This window comes from Taeniopygia guttata, chromosome 7 (assembly GCF_048771995.1).
Source record: "Taeniopygia guttata chromosome 7, bTaeGut7.mat, whole genome shotgun sequence".
NCBI classification, from domain to species: domain Eukaryota; kingdom Metazoa; phylum Chordata; class Aves; order Passeriformes; family Estrildidae; genus Taeniopygia; species Taeniopygia guttata.
In genome coordinates, this window is record NC_133032.1 from 27,159,862 (window position 1) to 27,186,681 (window position 26,820).

General features: G+C 38.7%; 1 protein-coding gene across 4 annotated transcripts in view; it reads left to right on the top strand.

Moving 5' to 3' along the window:
* The first annotated feature begins 3,328 nt into the window (after positions 1–3,328).
* TFPI (tissue factor pathway inhibitor) overlaps positions 3,329–26,820 on the top strand; it is a 127,138-nt gene continuing 103,646 nt past the window's right edge. For all 4 annotated transcript variants that reach the window (XM_041717366.2, XM_041717365.2, XM_072931607.1 and 1 more), the window contains exon 1: positions 3,329–3,354. In XM_041717366.2, the coding sequence (XP_041573300.2) occupies positions 3,344–3,354 (11 nt within the window). In that variant the 5' untranslated portion in view covers positions 3,329–3,343. The remainder of the gene's footprint in view (positions 3,355–26,820) is intronic.

Here is a 26,820-nt window from a genome sequence, read left to right on the forward strand (position 1 = left end):
AGTAATTGTGAAAGAAATGTGAATTAAAGCTTCAATTTTGACTAAATTTTAATAAGGGTTTACATTTCTTTAAGTGTTTAGTTAATAGCAATTATCAGTCTTCTCCAAGAAAAATTTTAAACCAATAAAGGACAGTGCTGTGGTAGAATTGAATTTGAATCATGTTGTAAATCATGAAAATGTACAAGATGTCCCATTTCCAAAACTTCTAAAAGAAACTTCTAAAAGAAAACTTCTAAAAGAAGTTTTGAACATTAATATTGTGCAATTAGTTTATATATATTTCACTATTGATGGTTCCAAACTAAACTTCATTTATTTCTATTGAAAGGCAATAAAACACATACTGGATTAGATTTCTTTTGATGTTTCAAACAGCTCATTGTCCTTAGGGTTATAGATTCTAGTGCTATTTATCAATCTATTCAATAAATTTCTGTATTTTTGGAATCAAGCCTGAGAGTTTAACCTTAGTTATCAAAATCCATTTTAAAATCTGTGATTTATGTTAAAGTGCATCATCAGGGGGTGATTGTTTGGATTTCTTTGCTGTCATGCCACCAACTTTTCCTTTTTGAAATGGATAGATGTTTCAAGACAGGAAACAGTGGTTTCTGTTTCCATGCAGATTATTTATCTCAGCTGCAAGCCCAAAGTGCAAGAAAGGAAAGTTTCCAGTTTTGAACTTCAAGAATTGCCTATTCTCAACTGTATGAATATGTATGACAACTGCTCTTTTGCTTAGCACTCTGGGGGAGAAGATACCGAGTTCTGATTTTGCTTTTTATATAAAGTCTGCACTTTGATGACTAAATAACCAGGTAAAATACTCATTTAATTATACACTGTACATATATACAGCATCAGGATGTTATTCCTGGGTGAATGAAGTAGCTCTTTCAACTAATATTTTGGTTTTAATGTCATTGTCTTGCTATGTTTTCTCTCAGCTATGATAAAAGGCTGCTGTGCAAAAGATATTATTTGACATGTGATACTCTTACAAGTACCAGTAGGATTACTCCTTACAGTAGGCACTGAAGAGCAGTTGTTAAAAGTGCTGTAAAGAGTTTAAAATAGTGCAAAATACTCTAACGAGGGTAAGGCTGTGTACAGGATACAGAGCAATGTTTCTGATGCCTCAGATTTTAGCTTTCATGTTTTTCAGACTCTGTGCTGCTTTAGTGTGTAATTCTGAGCCTCATTTTAAGGGATGGTGAGCTCTCTTCACAGAGTAGGGAGACAAAACAATTCCTTCTCCAGCTGGGGACCAAGGACAAATGATCCAAGTCTCAGGCCAAGAGTGCAAACAACGTGGGCTGAAGAGAGAAAACAAGAAGGATGGGACTGCATTGGCTAAAGATGGAATTGGACAATTAACTCCAATATGCAAATGGAGCAGAACTTATAAAAATGAGAGAACCAATGACTGGTCATCCATTTTGGGACCATTTTGGGTCTATCTTGGGTGTAGCCGTGGCTGGGCTCTTGTGCTGCCCAAGGATTTTAATAAATCCCTACTTTATTCTGTAGCTCTATCCAGCCTGTGTTCTAGGTCAGCCTTCACAAAGTCTCATTTTCTTCCTCTTGGGCAGACAGGGCCTGGAAAAGCCCTGCTGGAGGGCAGTTAGGGATGGGCAGGAGAGCACTTACACTTGGCTCACCTTGGGAAGGGCTGAAGGCAGCACAGCCCCTCAGCCAGAGCTGCCAGGGCTGGGGTGCTGCTGCCTCTTCCCTGCTCTGACATTTGCCTGCTCTGTGAAACGAGCCTTATCTCAGTCCTGCAGCTGATTGAAAGACCCGAGAAGCCATTGATCTGGTTCTTTTGAATTCCGTGGGCACCAGATTGGGATCATAAGGAGAGAAGATGAAATAATGAAAAAACAGTCAGATATACATTAGAATCTTCAGCTGCTAGATTATGAAGAGCTGGGTGAAGCAGTGGGGGAACTTCCATGGGCTCAGTGCACGTTATTTCTCATCTTGAACATCCCTCATCACAGAACATATTTGCTACCTATAAATTCAACATTTGACATTATGAAATTCAGTTAGTTGACTAGATTTAAAAGCTGGCTTGGATATAAATATTTTTTTTAAAGTCTGTTGTTGTGACTTTACATTAAGTATTTCAACTTTTGTTTCAGTTTTTTCATCTGCAAAGTGGGGAAGTACTTTGCTGACATGTTCTTGTGGTTACCTAAGAAAATTTTATAGGTTTGGAAGCCTGGACCCTTTCCTTAGTGATGGGGAGCTCCAGGAATGTGCAGTCAGCAGCTTTCACAGACAGTGATCAGCCTGAGCAGTCCATCCTTGCAGAGGAGAACACGTTGATGAGGAAACAACAATAGGTAGAATGAGAGACTCCATCGGAGGCAAACTGAATACCAAATGAAAAATTTCCCAATTAAATTGTTTTAGCAAATAGAAATAAATTAGAAAAGCAAAGAATAGAATTTTCCATAATTCTTGAAATAATTAAAAACTACAGATGCACAGTCTATGATGGATATGACTGGAAAGAAAAAATATGAACGGTGTGTTTACAGAATTCACTAGATCTAAATGTCCAAAATGGAAAATGTCACATGAGCAACTTTAAAATATATTGCAAGTCAGCTCTGCAAACTCATGAACTGAAATAGGTTCTTTGGTTGAAAAAATATTTTCTCCCTCTAACTATATGGGGAACTGTAAAAAAATGGATCTCCCCTTAGGGGAAAAAACCCCAAAGTTATTTTCTTTAATTGCAAGTCAGCGGGTGAAGGAAATTAATGCACATGGACCAAAAAATATGCTTTTCAATGCATTGGGTTCTCTTTACCAGGTTTGCTGACTTTTTAATATACAGCATAGCAGGAAGTTCACACCTGTTCCTGTCCTGAACATTCTGGTAGAGAAATGGATGTCAGACTAAGAGGAGAATTCTGTGTATTTGCCACAAGTACCACACAAATTTTTCTGAAATAGTAAACAGGCACTTGATTGAAAACATCTGATATTTATTCTTTCCTAGGAACAGTTAATAACCCGTTGTTATGCTGGCAGTTGTTTTGGATAAGAGTCCTTAATTTCCATTTTAATCTCTTAATTTTAAAAGAAGCTGCCCAACATTTCCTTCACTTGGAGCCCTAATGTTCGTCACAGCTGTTTGTGATAAAGCCACAGCAGTCAACAGTGCAGTGACAGAACTTTGTAACTATTTAAATGTAGTAACTTAGAACTGTAAAGCAGAACTACAAAATCTTTTTTATTTTGTTGCTTTGTCCTGTGCTTTCTAGGTGAAGAACAAGATCATCTTCTGTGCTGTAGAGTTGCACAAGATTTGCAATGCTTCAGTCTCATGTATATAAGGTAATCAAGCTCACCTTTCCATTTATAAGTTATTTTCTAAAAGTTTGTGTTTGAAGTTTTTCTAAAGCAAATAAAAAGGTTAGTGATGTGTGCTACATAAAGCATACTTTAATAAGAAAGACAAAAAACAATTAAGTGTTTTCCAGTGGCTGTGATGCAGTCAACCTCTCATATTTTCACTTAATCTGACATATTTAAATATGTATTACAACCTACCAAATCCCAGAAATATAGAATAAATGAAATCAAATACAAATAAATATTTAATTCTGTTTATATTAACTGCCTTTGTTGAGAATGGCAATAACTGAGGTTCCTGGCAAAGGATCTTTCAAAGCTGGTATCTGGGTGAAGAAAGTGAACTTAAATACATATTGTCAAATAGATGTATAAATAAGATATGAGCAAGGTGCTTATACCAACATATGACTTAGCATTCTGGGAGGAAAATTTGATAATAAATCTCATTAAATGGTGTGATATACCAGTAATATATATATAATACAGTAGTATTGCTGTATTATTCCCCAGACTTAGTCACACTCTTAAACTTTTAAAGAAAAATGACAATAACATTGATTCCAAGTAGTTAGAAGAAATTGGTTAGTGAGTTGATAGATTTTCAATTATCTTTTGTTAGAGGGGTTTTAACATATTCTTAGAAGAACAAGAGAATATTTCAGAATTCTGAAATGCAAGTGTTTTTATTTGTAAGTGGCAGGAAAGGATAAATATATTCTGCTCCAAATGTCTGCCCTAAACAGAGATTCCTAAAGGCAGTCTTCACTGCCTAATGCCCAAAATGCTATTATCTGTCTCTAGCCCCACAATTTAGTGGGATAAAACTATGTAAAGGGTGTTATCTCTCTGGAGATTTTTGTTACATGTCTTTTGCATCTAAAGTTCAAAGGATTTGCAGGATCTGTATATTGAGCCCCTTGTGACCATCTGCCCTGAAGTGGTCATGACACACGAGTGGCTCTGGAGCTGGATCTTAGCAGTAGCTCTAACAACACCTTGCAGATGATATTTTATGGTTACTCCAGGTATGAACCTGAAGAGCATATTGGTGTATACAAATGATTTCTGCACGTGCAAACCCTTTCAGAGTAAAAGTTACAGCTATTTTAGTAGAAGAGTATTGTTTTGCCATTGTGACTGCTTAATAATTTACATCAGGGTTGTATTAAATAACTACTAATGCTTTGAGGTTCCTGAGTTCAGATATGTTTTTGTATTAGGGGACTGCTGTGTGTTTGCCACCTCCCAGGGATCCATCTGTATATATGACATGACATTGAAAGCTTGATTTCAAAGCCCTCTGTGAAACATCTGTCAGAGTTGTCAAACAATGATGAGGCAGAAGCTACAATTTCAGCAGTAGTATGTAAAGCTTTAAATGATAGTCTTTTTCCAGTAACTGACGTTGGCAGTGGTCTGTGATGCTAGTCAGTATCTCTAAAAGGACATGAATACACCCTCAAGGGCAACCTTGCAAATACCTGTCATTTAGAAGTAGATGAAATTGCAATTTCTCCCTAAATTACTGCTCATATTTCCCCATCCCACAAGTAATTTTCAGCTATTCATACATGCTCAAAGACTAGCTTGGCACTAGAATTTGGTGCCAGATGATTAAAGTGACAAACTAACAGTAGGAATCATAACAGTGTTTTTTAGAGTGTCTTCTCTCTGAATTAGGGTGGTGTTTTTGTGTAGCCTGAAGGGATGTGGAAAGCCAGGGTTGAAGTGTGGGAGAGAATGTGGTTTCACAAAAGCACTGCATGCTTCAGCTACTGAGTTGTATCTTAGCAGCAGTGATATCTTGGAGAAAGGCTTTTTTCTATTTCTATGCACGCTGCGTACACATGACTATACTTGCATATGAGATTTTGTTTTAATTTAATTTGGGGACAATTTTATTTCATTCTAAGCACAAGATTTTAAAACACCATTTAAGTTATGTTTATTTCAGCATATGCTTATTAGTTTAAATAAGACTTTGGGGAGAAAAAAAAGCCTGTATATTAAAATTGGAGCAAAGATATGTATGTAAAGGTTTTATACAAATAACCAGCTTGTGAAAGAGATGGGGTTTGTTAAGTATAAATTTTACATCTGAATCATTAATAATTCCTAAATTTTTAATCCTTCATCAGATTGCAGAGAGAACAGTCAAATACTGAATTAAGAGATAGGTACCCAACAGTATCAGAAATCTAGTTCACCATAAAAACAACAACAAAAGATTTCTAACAGTGATTTTATGATATCTATTTACCACAAACTCCTTCTAATGAGGACTTTCAAGCAGTTAACCTTGAATTAATCCTTTAACATGGCTATACAATTAAATCTATTTTACAAATGTGTTGCCCTATAGATCATTTCTGACCTAGCAATACTGTTTCTACTTCCATGATGATAAACTGAGTGAAGTATTAAGGCTTTTATTCATTAATTCTTTGTCTTGTTTTGTGTAATGATACGCTTTTGGATAAACGAGTGTTATCTGCACATCACTGCAGAAAATACTCAAATGTCAGATATAAAGAATGGGCAATAGTCTTAACATTTTATTTGAAATAATATCCAAGCTAATCCTATGGAATCTTATTCAGTTTATAGACTGACTTGGAATTTTCAGTAATATTTTCTGCTATTTTTCCCCTGACTTTCCCTATAACATACTCAATTCTTAATACAAGATTGGAGTGCTTTAAGATATGGATGGCTGGTGTATGACTAACAGTGTTTAATAACACTTGTGAGAATGACTAAACATTGGCTGAAAATATTTCTCTGCACTGGAATTGCAGTGAAATTGCTGTGCTGAGAAAATTGCTGTTGAATCAGAACGCTGCTCAAGTAAATAGAATAATTTGTTTCATTCATTAGGGTCACTAGACAAATTAGCTGCAGCTTTTCCTACAGACTGACACTACTACATTAAATGTGGAAGAGTGGCAAATGCAGAGAAGTGCTGATGGAACAAGGAAATGATTTGCAATATTAATTCTGTAGAAGTCTCTGTCAATATTCTTTGCAAACGAAATTATTCTTGTGTACCATGATAAATTCTCAGCTGTAACAAACACAACCAGTCTCTTATTTATGTCTCCACATTTTTATCTTTCCTGAGTCCTTCCAGTTCTTATGAAAGGCAGCAAGGAGCTAAAATATAACAATTTCTTAACTGAACAGTTTTCAGATGGGTGGTTAAATCTGGCATTTAGCTTCATGGTGAGCTTGTTCCCAAAGATTGCTGCCGTTCTGGTGCAGGACAGGAATTTGCTCTCAGCCTGCTGACACCGAGTGTGCCACCGTTCCTGCAGCCAGGCTAGAGGCATGACTGTTCCACTGACTATTTCACCAGGAGAAGTGTTTTATCCACTTCTGCCTCTGTGTAATGCTGACTCTGAAGCAGCTCGCTTTTGTAGGAGAGACACAGTTCAGCTATGGAAGATGCCATTGCCCAAAGATAATGACATTTTTAAATCTGAAACATGATTTTGTGGTGAAGTATTTTGGTATGAGAAATAGAGCTGTTTTTTCTGATAGATGATTAAATTTTGCAATATATACTGCATTCAGTAGTGTATCTGTAAGTCGGTGCAGCTGAGCACTTCAGGGTCAGGGCTTTCTGTTCTCTATGTAATGCAAAAAGCAAAACATGGAGGCAAAGAACCCCTTAGCCTCTGAAATTTTAGAAATCGGGTTTGGTCCTTTGAAACTAAGCTACAGTGTTGGTTATGTTTCGATTGCAGAAGTGAGGTAGAAAAGAATTCATCAGGAATGTTTCCTCTGATGGAATTATCTTAACAGCTTGGTATCCTATTTTTGAATTATTTTCATTTCCTTGTTGTGTTTGGTAACGAAAAAATAAAATTGTCTGAGTCAACATCTGAAGACACAGTTAGCAAAATAAATCAGGAGAATTACTGTAACAAGTTGTTGAAATTAAAAGCTAGCTTGTGCTGCTGTTATCAAGTTTAATGAAGGTGTCAGAAGCTAAATACACATATTAATCCATAATTCCTAAGATAATTCTGTTCACTGCAGTTTAGAAAACTCAGCAGGAACTCATGAAGCAATGCACCTTTAACAATCTGCATAATGTTTTTATTTACAGATTGACTTTGCTCCAAAAGGAGGTATTTTTTGAAATAAGCATTGTGAACAGAAATGAATGGCTCCAGGGACTCATAGTTGGAGAGTCAATAAAGATTTTGGTGCTACTTCATAGAATTGTCCTCGCTGGTAAAATTTCAGCGTAACATGACATGTGTCTGGTTGGTTATGTGAATTCTCTTTCTGAAGGATTTCACTTTATTCAGGATTGTTATCCTCTGGCTATGTCTTTGCTAGGGGATGCAGATGGAGTGATTTTCTTTCTCGATTTCACACCTGTGATGAGGAGTGGAAACCCCTCAGTGATGAGGACTGGTGCTCAGTCCTCTAAGTTACTATTTAGGAAAATACCAAAAAATGAAGGATTTCAGCTCTGAGTCTCTTGGACTAAGGACAGAGTGCTGCCCTTGCTGATCATTTTAAAACCCCAACCCTGGTTTTCTGTTTACACCTAAAACAGTTCAGAGAAAATATTTTCAGGCTCTTTCAGTCCTCTGTAGTTATTATTCACTCTCTAACCTCTTTAGCATGCTGGAGCACAGTCTGCCTTCTATTTGTTCCAAAAGGTGAATATCCTCATCCTCAAACTGTTCCATTGTTAGAAATGGAATTGTGTGGAATCAATTATTTTGCAATGTGACTAATGAATTGCAACACACTGGGTTCCTATCCTAGTAACTACAGAGTTATTTTACCTCACTAAGCAATAGTTACCAGCTGCATTTAGTTACCCTGAATTCGGCTGGCATCTTTCATCTTAGAAAGTCATACTATCAGTTGGTGCCTAACAGCTCTTTTTTACCTTTAGGCTTGGTCACTCTAACCTAGACAACAGCTATTTATATGTCTCATGTAATATTTGCTGGATTTTGGTACAAAGGTTCAAGTTCCTTCAGGATACACTATCCTGGTAACTCAAATTGAGATTCCTGAAATTAGTAAACAGTTTGGAAAGTATTCCTTCAGTTCTCTTTTTACTTATTTCCTCAGTGAAAGGGAAATATTAAACCATATACTTAAGTTCTGTGCCTAAATAAGTTTCATAATCTTCTATCAGATAGTAATTAAAATTCAATTCCCTCAAATAGTCAGGCCACTTAAGGAAATTTATTCAATCATAGAATAGACACCACCGTTTTTTTGGATAATAAATGTGCTAAATGGGCACTTGGCATCTCTACTCTTCTTGACTCATAAATGAATTTTATACTGTCATTGCTTCAGTGGCAATTTAGGATTGAACTGTTGCCATGCAGTCTATACTATGACACTTATGGAATCAAAACACAGTCACTGGTGCTGACCTTAACACCTCAATGGCTGAGACTTAGAATTTAGAAATATTTGAGTCTGATACAAACCTTGCTTTGTCGATTTTGCTGATCCATGTTAGCCAGACAAGAAGTAACCCTTAAAGAATTCAGCAGGGTGAGTATTCTGAGTTCTTTGATTAGATAACTGCTGATATAAGAGTATCAAAATAACTGAGTTTTTAATGCTTAACATCCTATCCCTATTACCATACCACACAAATGTTTATTATTAGTCTCTGTTTGCTCACATGCTTTGAAAAGGGTGAGGTCACACACTTCTCATTTTTCTTACTTATTTAGAATATAGTGTTTGAAGAGTTGGCAGAATTGTGTAGTTCTACCTATATCTTCACCAACTGATGCTTAAAAGCACCTAATTAAGTAACTAAACTATGAAATAATGCCAGCTGCTCTCAAGAACACATGACAGGAACTTCACAAGGACAAGGAGTGAATAGTATCTCAAGATCAACAATGTAATTTCAAATGAAGTCAGGGTATTTCCCTTCTGTTTTCATGTCAGGTCAATTACAGTGACCTGCTTCCTGATATCAGTGAACAATGATTTATCTGTTTAGCTGCAAAATGAGGGGCTTATTAAAAAAAAAAAAAATGAAAACTCAAAAGTAACCACCAAGATGAATGTGAAGCAGTGCCCTGGTTAAAATGGTGATTTACTGCAGATATTCAGGGATATAAGTCTCTTGTGGATGCAGACAATAGCAAGTTAACTGTTACCATTTATCAGCTGAATTTGTATCATTATCCCAGAGTCAATATGTAGAGAGAGCTGCATTGCCCTCACTGCTGCTCTGAGAGGCTTTCAGGGAGATGAACTGTTAGAGCAAATCTGGGATCAGTAAACAGCCCATAGGAATTCCTCCATTTATGTTGTTTTTGTTTTAGAACAGCAGGTACATTTTCCGTAGGAGCTTAAAATCCCATTTTATAAAGGTCTTGGGCTTACTATGCAAATCTATTTTTTAAAAGAACCCCTTACCTCTCTGACACTGCTGCCTGGTGTGCTTTACGGTATTATTTACCAAATGCATCCAATCCATTTCACCTGAAGCATCCCTTGTGTGGGATGCCTGGGAGCAGTGACCGGGGCCAGGCCACTCAGAGGGGTTTGCTTTTTTCCCCTCAGAAATGGTCACAGAATCTTCAAAGAGGCCATGAGTGAATGATTTGATATATTCACAGTGTTACTGTTTTAAAAATGGGTAATATGTGTTCTGCAGGAGTGAATCACAGGGCAGATTCCTCTGTTACTGCCCATTGCAGGATCAGCTGTGCTGAGATTTGGATTTTCTTTATTTCGTGGCTCTTTTTTTTCTTCTTTTATATACAATTTCCATTATGATATTCATGGCCATACTAGACAAGCTGGATTTTTTTTTTCCTCCTGTGTAGCTAAATGTATTTGAGGGTCAGGATAAGAACTGTGAATGGATCTTAATTTTAATATTTAGTTACATAGATATTTAATTATTAATGAAAAAACCCAACCACTTAGGTTTTTAGTATTGGAAGGGGGCAAGGAATGAAATTGTACTGTCTTAAAAGTTTTTGGAATAGTTTGGACTATCAGAATAGTGTCACAGACTTGTGACATTTTGTTAAAATTACTTTTGTGTTTTATTTGCCTATGGTATGGTTTCAGCCCTTGTAGGTATAGAAACCTTTGTTTTCTGTGTAAGTGTTCACTTATTTTTCAAGGTTAAATCCTTCTCTGCCTGTGATGGACAAAAAGATGTATTACCTTTCACTTTCAGTCATTGTAATAATCTCAATTTACTTGTTATCATTCTGATTCTTTAGCTTCCATGTTTTACTTTTTTTTTTTAATTTCCTGAATCAAGAAGAACAAGCTGGCAGCCAAGCTGGCAGTTGTATGACAGTGCCATACAGAAGGCACTTACAACTTTTAGGGTGTATTTAAATATTTAAATTCTTGTAATTTGCATGATGGTCTCCAGAAATTGGCACATGGCATCATGAGAAGGCAAAATGCCAGTGTAATATCAGCTGGCTGAGAATGCTTGGAAAAGACAATGAATACATTTTAAAATGATTAAAAATCATGGCCTGGGGGAAGTCCAATACATACCTATCCTGGACATGTTTGCTTCTGGTTAACACAAAGATAGAGCTGCTGTGCTTTGGACAGTTTTGATGGAAGTGCTGTGCAGAGTGCTTGAGCTGCAGTGAACACTGATTCATCCTTGTAGGAGTTGCCTCATGTGATGTAACACAAAATGGAGGAACATTTCTTACCATTTACTGCATTCTTGAGTGTCAGGAATCAAATGTATTTCTGCACAATAAACAAAAAGAAAAGTAGAGAAACTAGTCACAACTGTGATTTCGAAAGTGCCATTCATATTTAGAAAACAAGGAGTTTGGTCACTGGTTTTGCTTCTCCCTACAGCCAGGGGTGTGTGAATGGAAATTGGTGACTGTAAAAAATGTAAAGCATATACAGTGATCTGAATAAAATTTATTACAAGTTATCTCCCTGTATTTCCATAAAGTCTGTCCTTGAAACATCCTGAAGCCTTTGGTCACTGTCATGCCTTACATTGATCAATGCAAGATCAAATTTAAGGATAACAACAAGGAACACAGTAAGGACAAAGAATCTGCAGCCATTCTTATACAGTAGCATACTTGAAACATATGAATAAATCCTGGCTTAGTCTGAAAACTGCCTTGCAGTCTTTTCATTAAAAAAATTGCTCTAGTTTACCATATATTTCTGTAACCCTTTTTCTGTAGTGAGAAATTCCCCAGGCTAGCTCTGTTTGGTGAACCCTTTTTTCCAGCTGAGCTGGATGTGTCTTGGTGGTGTTTCATTGAATGAGCCATTGATTAAATTAGGGTTAAAGCCAATTTCTCTTAGCTCCTATTTTGCCCTTTCTGTTACAGTCTTCACGGATTACTGCAGGAATTCCAAATGGCAATGCTGTTTGTGTACTGAAGCTGTAATAAAAAGGGAAAGAAACCTAAATTTTAATTCAGTTAAGTTTTAGATAAACAAAGTCTTCAACAGTTAAAATTACTTTAAACCTATATTACTTTTTAGTTTGAAAATAGGAAAAAGCAAAACCTAAAGTAGATACCCATTTGGATCTACATCAGTCCTCCTTGTACCTTATTAATCATGTTGTGTGCAAACTATTGAATGTGTGAGAATAAATCCTTGACTGCCCTTCCATCCAGTTCCCAGGCCTGGCATGGAATGTGGGCTTTGTGAGCACTAAGAACTGCATCTATAATAAAGTGCTTCCATTCCCATGCCTGCACCAGGGGACTAATATAAACTTTTATGTGGCATTTGTGGTATTATAATGAGAAAAAAATGCTGTTGTTTTTTTATAACTTCTGGGTATTTGAAACCGTGATAGCATCCTGAAGAATTTAATGTGATGGTTTTGTTTTATTTCATTTTATTTAACATTTTTTTACTGTGTTGGTCTGGGAGGGAAAGGACCTACAAGAGTCATCGAGTCCAACTCCTGGCCCTGCACAGGGCACCCCAGGGATGACACCCTGCCCCTGAGCACTGCCAAATTTTTCTGGAATTCTGTTGGGCTTGGCGCTCTGACCATTTCCCTGGGCAGCTTGTCCTGTGCCCAACCACCCTCTGGGTGAAGAACTTCTCCAATAACCAACCTAAACCTCCCTCATGTAGGGAAGCAATGAAAAGTTTTCTTCTCCATGATCTTTTGCTATTAAATATCTATGAAATAGGAAAAATATAGATCTAGATTTATTGTATGTTGCAAATTATTTTTTCTAATTCCAAATAGCAGTTTGGGGAATAAAATGTGAAATTTATTTTCAAACAGTTCTGGAGTCCCAGGTGACTGAAAATGCAAAAAAATGAAGAATTGGGAAGGATCCATTTCTCAAGCTCTTCATACTGTAGCTCATATATTGTAACATTGTTTATTAAAATGTAGTTTTAAGGTTTTTAGAAAATCTTTAAAGCTCTTTTTTAAGCAAGATTCTCAATTCTGAACGGGTTTCCTCTAGACAAGTCTTTCATAAGTGAAGATCCCAGTCTAGAGTTGTAATCAGAACTAGAAAATTAACCAGATTTTAGTTCTCCAGTAAAATGCACCTCAAAGGACTGTTAATGTCAGGATGTGATAAAAACGTGGCATTCAGTGCTCTGAGGCTTCATTCATCCTATGAAGACCTGACTTCTGTGGTGGTTTTTTAATCGGAAACAGAAATGTAAATTAATGATGAAGAATGCTTGGCTCAGTCAGCTGAACTAAATTCCCAAAGGTGAAATTTCCCTGTAGATGAAAGCTTAGAAACAGAAGAATCAACCAATAATGTTTGAAGGGCTAACTTGGAGAGGCTGAGCTTAATCCATTTGGCTTTAGAAGTGGCCAGGAAAAAGAAGGGTGCTTCTTGGTGCTAGATGACAGTCAGTGAGACAAAAATGCAATGTTATGCAAGTACTGCTATAAAGAATGATCAGAAAAATACAGAGGCTTTTGTCCACTGGGAGAAAGGAACAAATCTGAGAATCAGGAATCACTCCTCCTCTTGAGGCCTGTTTGAGAGCCTGAGGCTGAATGTTTGTCCCTCTATGAGAGGCCCACAAATGGGGGAGGAGGCTGTATGAAAATAATAAACCCTCCAGCCTGAGAGTGAGAGAAATATGAAGAACATATCTATTTTCTCTGTATTATCTGCTTTTCTTACCAACTCTGGCTTGCTTTAGTAGGAGACGAGACAAGGCACAATAGGAGAAATAGAAAGCACCAAATGTTATTATTTTCTCTCTTTAGAAACAAAGACAAGGATGCAAAGCTGGGTTTGAGTAATATAAGTTAACAAATTTTGGTTTTTTCATTGCTTTTGGTAACAGAAGTGTAACTTGAAAAAAGGTGTTTGGAGTTTTTTAGCCATTACCTCTGAAGGGAGAGGACTGATTTTCCTGTAATACATTTGAATCACACTTCCTAAGCACCATGGAAAATTCTAAATACTGGATGTTATTTTAAAATAAAAAATAATGACTTAAATCAAGAGCCTAATCCAAAATTCCCTGAAATCAATGGAAAAGAATCTCATTCTCTGCATTAGTCCCTGGATCAGATTTGGTTCTCACTGAAGAAATATAGAACTTCCCAGCCATATAATTTACTAAAGATTTATTTACCTCTTCTTAAAACTGGTTGCTTTCAACAGCCAGAAGTTGTAAATATTCATGCTGGAATAAATTTGCTTTTCAGGGGTACTTAGTGCAAGTGGTCCTTGCACTTGAAAAAATGTCTGGTCTTGTTCTGCCTGAGAGCTCCAGCAAGTTTTTGATGGGTACTGTAAAAAGAGATAGACTGTGCTAAATACCTGATTTATCAGGATCCCTGACCTTCCTGTCATCCTCTGTGGCTCACATTATCTTTGGATGTTGAAGCAAATAGAATAGTTTCTCCTAAGCCCTGTGCAATTGAACTCTCATAACCTGTGGAAAAGGCACCAGATGTTACTGAGGTCCCAGGTTTCCCATCTCTGCTTTGAACTCGTCTCCCTCCCACATGGTTATTAAACTTTGGTTACAGCAGCAACAGCTTCTTTTTGAAGACAGTGACAGTGTTGTCTGATGCTCTTAAATTCTGGTTTAAAATACCATCTAAACCAGTTAAATGGGCAGCACATCAAAGTGTGTCAGGAGCTGTGAAGGAAAGACTGCTGCCTTTTAAGGCAAAATGATAGCAAGATTAGCATATTTATAAGCACAAATGTTTAGAGGACAAGGTTTTGTCCTCAGTTATAGCAATGGAATAACTTTCTTTTCTTTGTCATTCAAAACTGAAAAAAACATTCTGGATAGAGCAGCCTTAGGGGGTCTAATTCAAGAGAATTATATATCAGAGAGCTAAAACCACAGTTTTTTCTCAATATCTTATTATATGTTTCCTATTTCTTGCTAGAAATCGACTATAAATTATACATATTCCAAACTCTCTATTTCTAATTGATTGCATTGAAAAATCTTTTCAACTGGATGGCTGGAAAAATTAATTCCTTGTGTTTTTTTCACTATGAGGCTTTAAGTTCATCCTGTGACACTCCTGATGTGAGTGCCAATGATTTTCTATCTCACAGGGTGGAAAACAGCCAACAATAGATGCAACCACAGTTTTTAATATATTTTTTTAATATTAAAAATAAAAGATGAAACTAGAAAGAAAGAGGTCATTCATCTTCTGTCAAAAATATAAAAGCAGGAAGAGAAGGAATATATATATATATATATGTGTGATCTGGTTGTATATCAAAGATGTATGCAGCACAAATGCATAATAGATAATAATGCATACTTCACTGCAAAGTACTATGGAAAATCTACATTTTCTGAAGTTTCCTATATTTCCAACTGCTTTTTACTGAAAAGTAGAGATCTGGAAAGCTTTTATGAACCAAGATGTTTACTACTGACGTGAAAATTTCTTTTCACTGAACAAGTAATTTGCTTGAAAGCTTATATGTGAAATTCCTTCCTCTTTAGCTACTTTAAGGAAGAATGTATCAAATTAAGTTCAATGGGGAATAAAGGATAAAACAAGTGGTTTCTGTGTTTAAGATTGTTAGAGTAACCTTATTGCTCCAAGGAGGACATAAAAAAGTAATTGTCTTTCTATTGCAAAAATTCTTTCCATGTAAGTGCCTCATTTTGCTTGAGAAGCACAGCATTGGTTTTTCACCTCTGCATCCATTAGCCACTTAAACATATTAAAAGTGCTTTAAAAATTTTACAATGAAATTTAGGCTTTTACTAGACATTGTTCATGACAGGTAGAAATAATGCTTTTTATTCTCTTTATATTTTCTTGTAATTCCCAGTTCTTATCTTTTGTGATAGAAAAAAGGGTCACTGTTTTTAATGAAATGAAGCAATAAAAATCAGAAGTTGAAAGTGAGAAAATAAGTTTATAAACCTTGACTGTAAACCTTGTGAACATTAATGAGCATATTCTATGAAAAGAAAAATATAAGCAAAAAGAAATTACGTGATAGTATGAGATTCAGACTGCCACTCTTTACTACAAGTTAAATCTCAAGTGGTTTGTATGCTTCTTATCATCATTACTAATGTTTTACCTTCAGTTATTGGACAATGTCATAGCAATTAGTGGAGCAGTAGTCAGCATGAGTGCCTTGGTTATTCCTCCTGGCAATAGAAGGATTATAGATACATTGCAAATTCAATTTAGCTTTAATCCAATTATTCTCAATTTAGGATTGAGTATCTGCATTGTACAGACACGAACAAACCTCAGGGTTTACCTGCTGGCTGAGCTTCTGGGAGTGAGCCCAGACACACTTTGGGCTGCTCCCAGAGGTGACAAGAGCACTGCTGCTCTCTTTGTGCAGTGCTCTCTGTGACCAAGTGGCTTTGAGCTCTCCCTGACAAATCTCTGCTGCTCCCAGGGCTGCCTCGCTGCAGCTGAGTGTGCTCACTGTCTCCATGGACGTGCTTTTTGAGACAGCTTTCATCATATATGGTTTTGCTATGGAAAACAAATTAGTTGAAATAGCAGTAGATAAGCTTGTAATTTCAAAGCAAAGTTTTTTTGATACTTCAGGTTTTTTCTCTCTTAAATGTTCTTAGGGGCTGAATGAGCACTACTGTTTCTGTTGGCTTCATGGAATCCTTTGTCAGAAAATCACTTCTTTCTCAGCAGAATGATATTGATGAAAGAGCTGTGTAATTCTGGCGTCTTCATGTTCAATTAGATTCACATCCAAACATGAGCCACCGTTACTCGCTTTCCCACATAATTTGTAATTTTTAATATTTTGCACTTTGCTATGGTCAAAAATGACGTCAGAGGAGGTGATGGAATAGCACAAAATTCATCAGAAATTCAGGCTAAAAAAACCACTAAGTACTGGCTTCTGAAAACCATTGCTCACATTAATAAATATTACTGATCTTCTGAGTGTCTCTTCCTTCTTTAACTCCCAGTGAAGTGATTTGGCTGTGGGAAGTTGTGTGGGTGCTTTGTGTGGGAGTGCTGACACAGCACTCACAGAGCCGTGTTTAATGTCCCCACAGAGACACTAAACCTGCTCCTTGTTTTGGATGGGCTGTCAATGCTCTCCCATTCCAGCTCAGAGCTGAGCAGTTTGTTCCACCTAAGCTCTCCCTGCATTTCAGGCAGTGCTGCAAAAGCTGCTCTAACTTGGCACCAGGAGCTGTCACACCAGGTGGGTGAAGGGGTTGGCTTTTTCTGTTGTGCAGCTCTTACTTGCTGCTGACAGCTGAGATGCAGTGCTAGACTTTATGCTAAATTAAATATAAAAGCAGGATTCAGGAAGATCAAGGAAAAGCTCTGGATTGGGGCCAACATCAATCCAATTATTCAGCATAAAATTTATCAGATAAAACATGTATGTCACATGTGCTTGAGTTTAAAAAAACACTACTGCATGAATCAAGAATAGTATATAGGTTACCAATTATCAAGATAATATGAACATGATAAGCATTTATTAAAACTCTAAGCAGGAAAAAAAAAAAATCCAATATCTTCCAAAGGACCTTTTAATGTTTTTTCTCTGTATGCTTTTCCTTTGACCTCAGTTGTCCTGTAAGTCACTGCCTTTTGTAAGAGGCAGTAGAATTCCTACTATAATCTATTGCACAGGTGCATGGATGCCCAAAAATGCTTTTGCTGAACTTGCTTTTCAACATAAGCAAGGACTTGACAGGGAGGGTTCTTTTTGCTTAACAAGGATTAATGAGTTTTGATGTCTCTGATTTGGAATAGTGCAGATATAAATTGTTTATTCAGCTTAGGGCATTCATTCTAAAATCAGAGAAACACAGCCTGAGATATATCAACTCGGACATCATTTAATTGTCTAGATTAATATTCAGCTTGTCAGCCACATTATATGCCTAAGCACTCTAAATATCAGTAGCTATGGTCTGGTATGGCTAAAACTAAAGCAAGTGGATTCTAGTATGAGCTGAAAGCATCTGCCATGTAAGCATGACCTGTCACCTTAGAGATGTAGGCTTTGTATTTTCATGATTTGATAGTGATTTCTTCTCCCTTCAAGTTTCTTCACATGTGTGCACCTAACTGGAGGCTTGGAAATGTGAAAATATGAAGCCTTGGGCAGGTGGCACTTGGAAGAGTGCATGGAAAAGTGTCAGAAAAGCACTGCACAGGTCCCTGGGCAGGATCTGAGAATTCTTGGGGAGCAAGTAATTTTGAGAAGCACTGAGTTGCTTTCTCACAGGCTAAAAACTGATGTAAGGAGTTCTGGGTCTCTTTTTCAGCCCTCTAGTCCTTATGTGGTTTCCTATCATCCTTTATTTTCAGTCTTCCTCCAAACCCCATCCTCCACTCTTTTGATTGTATTTATTTTCTAGTGTCTTTCACTATTTCTCAGACAATTTTGAATGAATAAGCTTTCCTTACCCTAGCACCTGGTATCAGTCGAGTCCTTCAAATTAAGCAAAAGTACAATTTATCTGGAAGATTGATGTAGTGTCCTAGGATGACTGTTATGGTATTTGTATCTCCAATCGTGTGTTCTGTTTACGTTTGATGTTATGTTCTGTGCTTTCAGAACTGACTCTGAAAGTGAAGGTTTGTTTTGCTGTGTTATCATCTGGTTCACCTCCCCCCATGTCTGCTGGAAAGCTAAAAAAGGCTAGGGCTGGCTGGCTGGCTTTGCTTTTGCTTGCTTGCTTGGCTTGCTTGCTTTGCTTGCTTGCTTGCTTGGCTTGCTTGCTTTGCCTGCTTTCTTGCTTTCTTGCTTTGCTTCCTAGTTAGGTTAAGCAGTCCAATTCTTTCCCTGGACTGTTGTTTTTTTCCCTTTCCTCTTTCTAAACATCATTCAACCTGCTCTGGACTAGATCTGGGAAACACCAAAGAACACCAGGAGCCTGCATTTGGAGATCTGCAGCAGCCATCCCCAGCATCCAAACCCGGGCGATCACTCCCAGGAAAGACCTTCTGGATTTGTTCAGCTCTTCAGAGGGGTGAAAGAGTCTTGTTGTCATCTCGTGTTAATTATTTTAGTGTTGGGGAGTGCTTTGTTGTTGAATAAACAGGTTCTTTTCCACTTCCCTCTCAGAGGAAATTTTTCCCTGAACCAGGTGGGTGGGGAGGGGCCGTGGGAGTTTCCTGGAGGCTCCTTTCAGGGAGTTTTCCCCAAATTTGCCCTAAACTAAGACAAATATTTTGGCGCCCAACGTGGGGCTCGAAAAAGTGGAAAAAAACCCTGTTGTAATCATATTTTTGTTCCAATTATTTTGTCTGAGTATGGAGCAGTTACTGGTTATGTTGTTTAAATTAATATTGTCTCTTGGGGTGAAAGCCTGCATGTGTCTCTGGTCCCTGAGGATTTTTCAGATCTTAATCCCCCTGTGGTCCCTAAGTTTATTTTTTTATCCAGGAATAGCTCCGATATTGTCCCTAATACGTAAGTTTTGCAGTAGAAAGGCACTGACCAGAATATCCATCGTGCTGTGCTTGGGTGTAATAGCTTCCAGAAGGTTTCTAAAGGTGCTGAAGTCTGTTCCTGGAATGTATGGTTCATGGTTATGGTTGTACAGCCAATTTGTTAGAAGGGAAGTAGAGGATGAGGCTTTTCAGCCTTTGCTTTCCTTCTTCTCCTCTGAATTTGTTACCTCCCTATTAGAAAATATTCAGTTTCCCCTGACTATTAAAGAGACCATCTTCCTGGTGTTTAATCTGGTAAGCTTTCTCTATACAGTCTGCAGTCTCTCTAGAATGAGGGCTGAAATTTCTAGAGGGGCTGATAAGACCTCTGACCCAGGAGTAGACCCAAGTGTGAGAAATCTTGAGTGGTGTAGGAAATGGGAGGATATGGGCCAAATCTTAAAGGAATTTTCTGACCCTATAGCCTGGGACTTTCCAAGTGAAAAAATTCAGAATCCGGCTGAAGTAGCGAAATACCTGAAAGAGAAGTGCCATGATAACTCTAAGGAGAAAAAAATCATTGCAGTGAGCTGAGCCCTGGCATATGCTTATCACACCCTGTTAGATACTGTAGGGCAGCAAACAGAGGAAGGGGGGCAGGGAGATAAATCAGCAGCTATCCCAGTCACTCAGGCTGCAGCCAACACCCCCGGCTCAAAGCCAGCAGCTAAACCAGACTCAGCAGCCAAGCCTCAACCTATAGCTGTTGCTACTAGCACAAGAAGTGGGAAGCGCACAGAAAAGACCAATCGACCAGTAGATGATGACGATGATGATGATAATGCAAGAGAGGGACCCTCAATGCCTACTAACATAAAATCAGAAGTCAAAGCAACTGGTACAAAATCAGAGGCCAATACTGAGTCCTTTTCCCTAAAGGACCTTCGTGGCCTGAAGAAAGATTATACCCGACGACCTGATGAGTCTGTAATTAGTTAGTTGGTCCGTCTTTGGAATGCTGCAGGCGAGGCTACAATTCTAGATAGTACTGAAGCAAGACATTTGGAATCCCTGTCACATGATCCTGTTATTGATCAAGGAATGATGAGGGGGGCTAACCCTCACAGCCTCTGGGCACGGGTTCTGGAAAGTGTAACACAAAGATACCTGTGTGCAGATGATCTTTATATGCAACAAACCCAATAGAAGACTATAGAACAAAAGATCCAACGTCTGAGAGAAATGGCAGTGGCAGAGATTATCTTCTCAGATGAAATAACAACTAAGAATCCAGACTTGGTACCATATACATCTGTAATGTGGCGAAAACTTGTACGGCTTGGGCCACATGACTACGCTTCTGCCTTAGCAATAATGAAGCAAGATGAGAAAGATGAGACCGTGCTCGAAATGGCAAGAAAACTCCGAACATATGCAGATACTGTACATAGCCCAACCCATGCCAGAATTGCAGCAGTGAAAACACGTCTGCAAAAATTAGAAGATAAGATAGAAGAGAATCATAAGAGACTCAAGGAAAAGATAAAGAAAGACCTTCTCCAAATCTCAGCAGTACAAATCAGAAGTTCTAATATCCAACGTAGACGTTCCTCAGATAGTGAGAGGAGGTACACCCCACGAACTGAGCTATAGTTCTTCCTGCGCAATTGCGGAGAAAACATGAAGAAATAAGACAGAAAACCTACTGGTGCTCTGGCACAACGGGTGCGTAAATTGAAGAAAGATAAGACTCAGAGAAGAAGTGCCACCAAAAAGAGAGCAGCTCCAGTTGCCCGTAGCCAAACTGCCAGGCATGATGATGATGATGACATGTCTGATCCCCTTAAAAGAACCTCTAAGACATACGCCCAAGGCAAGAAGGATAACCAGGCTTAGAGGAGCCCTGCCTCTAGCCAGGTAAAGGCGAAGGAAAACCGTGTTTTCTGGACTGTGTAGATTCGCTAGCCTGGCACATCAGAACCACAAAGATATAAAGCTTTAGTTGATACGGGTGCACAATGCACATTAATTCCATCAAAACACGTAAAAGCAGAATCAGTCTCTATTGCCGGTGTGACAGGTGGATCTCAGGACTTTACCGTAGTGAAAGCTGATGTAAGTCTGACAAGAAATAAGTAGAAGAAACACCCTATTGTGACTGGCCCAGAGGCCCCATGTATTTTAAGCATAGATTACCTTCGAAGGAGATATTTTAAAGACCCAAAGAGACTCAGGTGGGCATTTGGGATAGCAGCTGTAGCGACAGAGGGCATCCAACAACTGAACACCTTGCCTGAACTGTCTGAAAATCCAACTACAGTAAGACTTTTAAAGGGAGAAGAACAAAAGGTACCAGTTGCCACTTCAACAGTGCATCGTCAACAGTACAGAACAACTCGAGATGCTGTGGTTCCCATCCATAAAATAATCCGAGAGCTGGAGAGCCAAAGAGTAGTCAGCAAAACCCACTCACCCTTCAACAGCCCCATTTGGCCTGTGCGTAAATCTAAAAAAGAATAGAGATTGACTGTAGACTACCGTGCATTGAATGAAGTGACTCCACCACTGAGCGCTGCTGTGCCAGATATGCTAAAACTCCAATACAAGCTGGAGTCCAAGGCAACAAAGTAGTACGCCACTATTGATATTGCCAATGCATTTTTCTCCATTCCTCTGGCAGCAAAATGCAGGCCTCAATTTGCCTTTACATAGAGGAAAGTGCAGTATACCTGGAACCGACTGCCCCAGGAGTAAAAGCACAGTCCTACCATCTGCCATGGGCTGATCCAGACTGCACTAAAAAAAGGTGAGGCTCCAGAACATCTACAATATATTGATAATATCATTGTGTGGGGGAACACAGCAGCAAAAGTGTTTGAGAAAGAAGAAAAAATCATCCAAATCCTCCTAGAAGCTGATTTCGCCATCAAGAAAAGTAAAGTGAAAGGACCTGCTCGAGAGATCCAGTTCTTGGGAGTGAAGTGGCAAGATGGACGGCGTCAGATTCCTACAGATGTCATCAACAAAATCACAGCCATGTCTCCACCAACCAACAAAAAAGAGACACAAGCTTTCTTAAGCGCCATCGAGTTTTAGAAAATGCACATTCCTGAGTACAGTCAGATCGTGAGTCCCCTCTACCTGGTCACCCGTAAGAAGAATGATTTCTGTTAGAGCCCTGAGCAGCAGCAAACTTTCACCCAAATAAAGCAAAAAATTGCTCATGCAGTAGCTCTTGGCCCAGTCAGAACAAGACCAAATGTGAAAAACGTGCTCTACTCTGCAGCCGGGAACCATGGTCTGTCCTGGAGCCTTTGGCAGAAAGTGCCTGATGAGACTCGGGGCCGACCACTAGAATTTTAGAGTCAGAGCTACAGAGAGTCTGAAGCCAACTACACCCCAACAGAAAAAAAAATCTTAGCCGCCTACGAGGGAGTCCAGGCCGCCTCAGAGGTGATTAGCACAGAAGCACAACTCCTCCTGGCACCCCGACTACCGGTGCTGGAGTGGATGTTCAGAAGAAAAGTTCCCTCCACCCACCATGCCACCAGTGCTACATGGAGCAAGTGGATTGCTCTCATCACGCAGCGTACCCATATTAATAAACTAAATCGCCCTAAAATTTTGGAAGTAATTACAAATTAACCCGAAAGTAAAAGTTTTAGTGTCACAGATAAAGAAAAAAAACCAGTGACACGAGCTGAAAAAGCTCCACCATATAACCAACTGCCAGCAGAGGAAACACGCTATGCTCTCTTCACTGACAGTTCCTGCCGCATCGTAGGAATGAATCAGAAGTAAAAAGCAGCTGTATAAAGTCCCACACGACGGGTTGCAGAGGCCACTGAAGGAAAAGGTGAATCAAGCCAGTTTGCTGAACTCAAAGCCGTTCAACTAGCCCTGGACATTGCAAAAAGAAAGAAATGGCCAAAGCTCTACCTCTACACTGATTCATGAATAGTAGCCAATGCTCTGTGGGGGTGGCTAGAGAAATAAAAAGAAGCTAACTGGCAGCGTAGAAGAAAACCAATTTGGACTGCTGAAGAGTAGAAAGATATCGCTACCCGAATAAAGAAGCTACCTGTGAAAGTTCGCCATGTAGATACCCATGTACCCAGAAGCAGAGCTAATAAAGAGCAGCAAAACAATCAGCAGGTAGATCAAGCTGCAAAGATAAGAGTGTCAAAGATAGACCTCGATTAAGAACACAAGGGAGAGTTGTTCCTAGCACGATGAGCCCATGATGCCTCAAGCCATCAGAGTAGAGATGCCACTTATAAGTGGGCACGAAACCGAAGAGTAGATTTAACCATAGACAGTATTTCTCAAGTAATCCATAACTGTGAGACATGCGCTACCATCAAACAGGCCAAGCGGGTGAAGCCCCTGTGATATAGTGGGCGGTAGTCCAAGTACAAGTATGGGGAGGCCTGGCAGATTGACTACATCACACTGCCCCAGACACGCCAAGGCAAGCGCTACGTGCTCACAATGATAGAAACCACCACTGGATGGTTAGAAACCTACCCTGTGTCTCATGCTACAGCCCGTAACACCATCCTGGGCCTTGAAAAGCAGGTCCTTTAGAAGCATAGTACCCCTGAAAAAATTAAGTCAGACAATAAGACTCATTTCAAAAACAGCCTTATCAACATCTGGGCTAGGGAACATAGCATTAAGTGAGTGTACCACATCCCCTACCATGCACCAGCTGCAAGCAAAGTAAAGAAGTACAATGGACTGTTAAAAACCACCTTAAAAGCATTGAGTAAGGAATCTTTCAAAAATTAGAAGCAACATTTAGCAAAGGCCACCTGGTTAGTTAACAGCCGAAGTTCCACCAATCGAGCAGGTCCTGCCCAGTCTGAGCCCCTGAATATAGTAGACAGAGATAAAGTCCCAGTGGCACATGTCAGAAGTTTATTAAAAAAATCAGTGTAAATCAATCCTGCCTCAAGTACAGACAAACCCATTCGTGGGATTGTCTTTGCTCAAAAACCAGGTTGTACATAGTGGATAATGCAGAGAAATGGAACAACACGATGTGTACCTCAGGGAGATCTGATTGTGGAGTAAAACTATTGTGCAAATATCACTGTTTGCTGGATGTTACTGTCAATGTCTGTGCATGAAAACACACAGACATGAGAAAGAAGGTATAAGTAAGTGAAAAATACAAGTTTTAACTTGATGGAGTTTTTACATGATGTTGAAAATATGGAGATAAGGGGTGGAATGTCCTAGGATGACTGTTATAGTATTTGTATCTCCAATCGTATGTTCTGTTTACGTTTGATGTTATGTTCTGTGCTTTCAGAACTGACTCTGAAAGTGAAAGTTTGTTTTGCTGTGTTATCATCTAGTTCACCTCCCCCCATGTCTGCTAGAAAGCTAAAAAAAGCTAGGGCTGGCTGGCTGGCTTTGCTTTTGCTTGCTTGCTTGGCTTGCTTGCTTTGCTTGCTTGCTTGCTTAGCTTGCTTGCTTTGCCTGCTTTCTTGCTTTCTTGCTTTGCTTCCTAGTTAAGTTAAGCAGTCCAATTCTTTCCCTGGACTGTTGTTTTTTTCCCTTTCCTCTTTCTAAACATCATTCAACCTGCTCTGGACTAGATCTGAGAAACACCAAAAAACACCAGGAGCCTGCATTTAGAGATCTGCAGCAGCCATCCCCAGCATCCAAACCCGGGCGATCACTCCCAGGAAAGACCTTCTGGATTTGTTCAGCTCTTCAGAGGGGTGAAAGAGTCTTGTTGTCATCTCGTGTTAATTATTTTAGTGTTGGAGAGTGCTTTGTTGTTGAATAAACAGGTTCTTTTCCACTTCCCTCTCAGAGAAAATTTTTCCCTGAACCAGGTGGGTGGGGAGGGGCCGTGAAAATTTCCTGGAGGCTCCTTTCAAGGAGTTTTCCCCAAATTTGCCCTAAACTAAGACATGTAGTAGCAGACAGGCAGAGTAGGTTCACTTAAATTGCAATAAGTAGATACCCCAGAGCTAGAAGCAGGAAAGGGAATTTGTTATATGACAATTACGAACTTAGCACTTTGTAGTAATGGCATAAGGCTTATTCAGTGCATTTTTCCATGAGATAAAAGGATGATGGGATTGATTATATTAGTATTTAATGACTGAAGGGGATTGGTTTGTTTTCTTTGTGTTGGGACTCAGATCAGCGGAGTACTGCAAATGTCTGCTGTTGGGTCAGGGATGGGGAAGGTGAGGGATATTGCCCATAAGCGCCTACTGCCTTAGGGGGAAAACATCTACAGCCATTTTAAAAACCTTGGGTGCTGCTGTGGCTGTGTAAAATATATTTTTCTCTATCCAAAACCACTTCTGCTGTTACCAGCATGTGACAGGAAGCTTTATAACATTTGGGTCATCAAAGCCAAACTGATCAAACACATATAGCAAAAAAAAAAAAAAACAAAAAAAAAAAAAAAAAAAAAAAAAGTGAGAGCATCTGTAGTCTGTGTCTAGAACCTTAGGAGAGGTTTTGAGGGAGTTCTGTATAACTGAGAAGTCTCCAATCCTCCAGTCTACTCTTCACAAATTTAACAAAGATTGATCTAGATAGGTCTCTGTGAGAGCATAATCTGGTTTTACATGTGGGCAATCTGCAATAAAACGGGAGATGGAATACTATTTTCTCATGTTGTTTGAAATGATGCTATTATACTCATCAGGAATCTTATTTCATGGAATAGAATGAATTCTCAGTTCTGATGAAATTTGTATCAAGTTCAAGCTTGTAGCTATTTTGGTCTTTCTTTCAGTATATCTCAGAGTTTTCTGAGAAAAAAAGGGGTGGTGGTGATATGTAATTAAGGCTATCCCAGTGTTTTAGTTTGTGGAGGTTTAATTTACATTTCATATGTTGATGGGCTTGTGTGGGCTGTAAACAAAGAAGTTCTGATCTAAAAAAAACCAACCAAATCCAAATCTAAGGCTTATCCTTAGATTCCACGGCAGTTAGTTGTGAAATTAGGGGCTACTTCCATAATCACAGTTACACACCCAGAGGGTACAGTCAAACTGCTTAAATTGCAGTGAGACTTATAGAATATGTATGTTTTTTTCCATTGAGTATGAAAATCTCTGTTGTCAGCATTTCATCTCATATTGGTTATTCTTTATATTAAAGAGCCTTTCTATTTCATCTTGTAGTCTAGATAAAAAAAAAAAAAAAAAACAACACGTCACAGCTGTTCTTAAATGATTCTATTTGGATTTGTATTGTTTTGTTTGCCAAGAATTTGCATTGGAAAGAGCAAAAGAGTGGTGAAGATAACCCCTTATTTGGTTAGGTGGACTCATGCTGATCCCTTAGGAAGTTTCCTCCTTTCTTAACCTGATTCATTTTGTCAGAGGTCTCTGATCTGACCCTGTTCTGTCTCGAGCTGGTTGAGAACCTCAGTGAGCTTTCCTCCAGGTTTATGCTGTTTCTTCTTCTTTGCTGCCATTGAGCAATCCCATATGGAGCCTAATCAAAATGTCTCATCTAGTTGGAGTCAAGGGTTTTTTGATTCCTATTAGTTTCTGAGAAACTGATGATTTTTCCATTTAAAATAATTTCAAAGCAAGTTTTGTTTACGTGGTTAA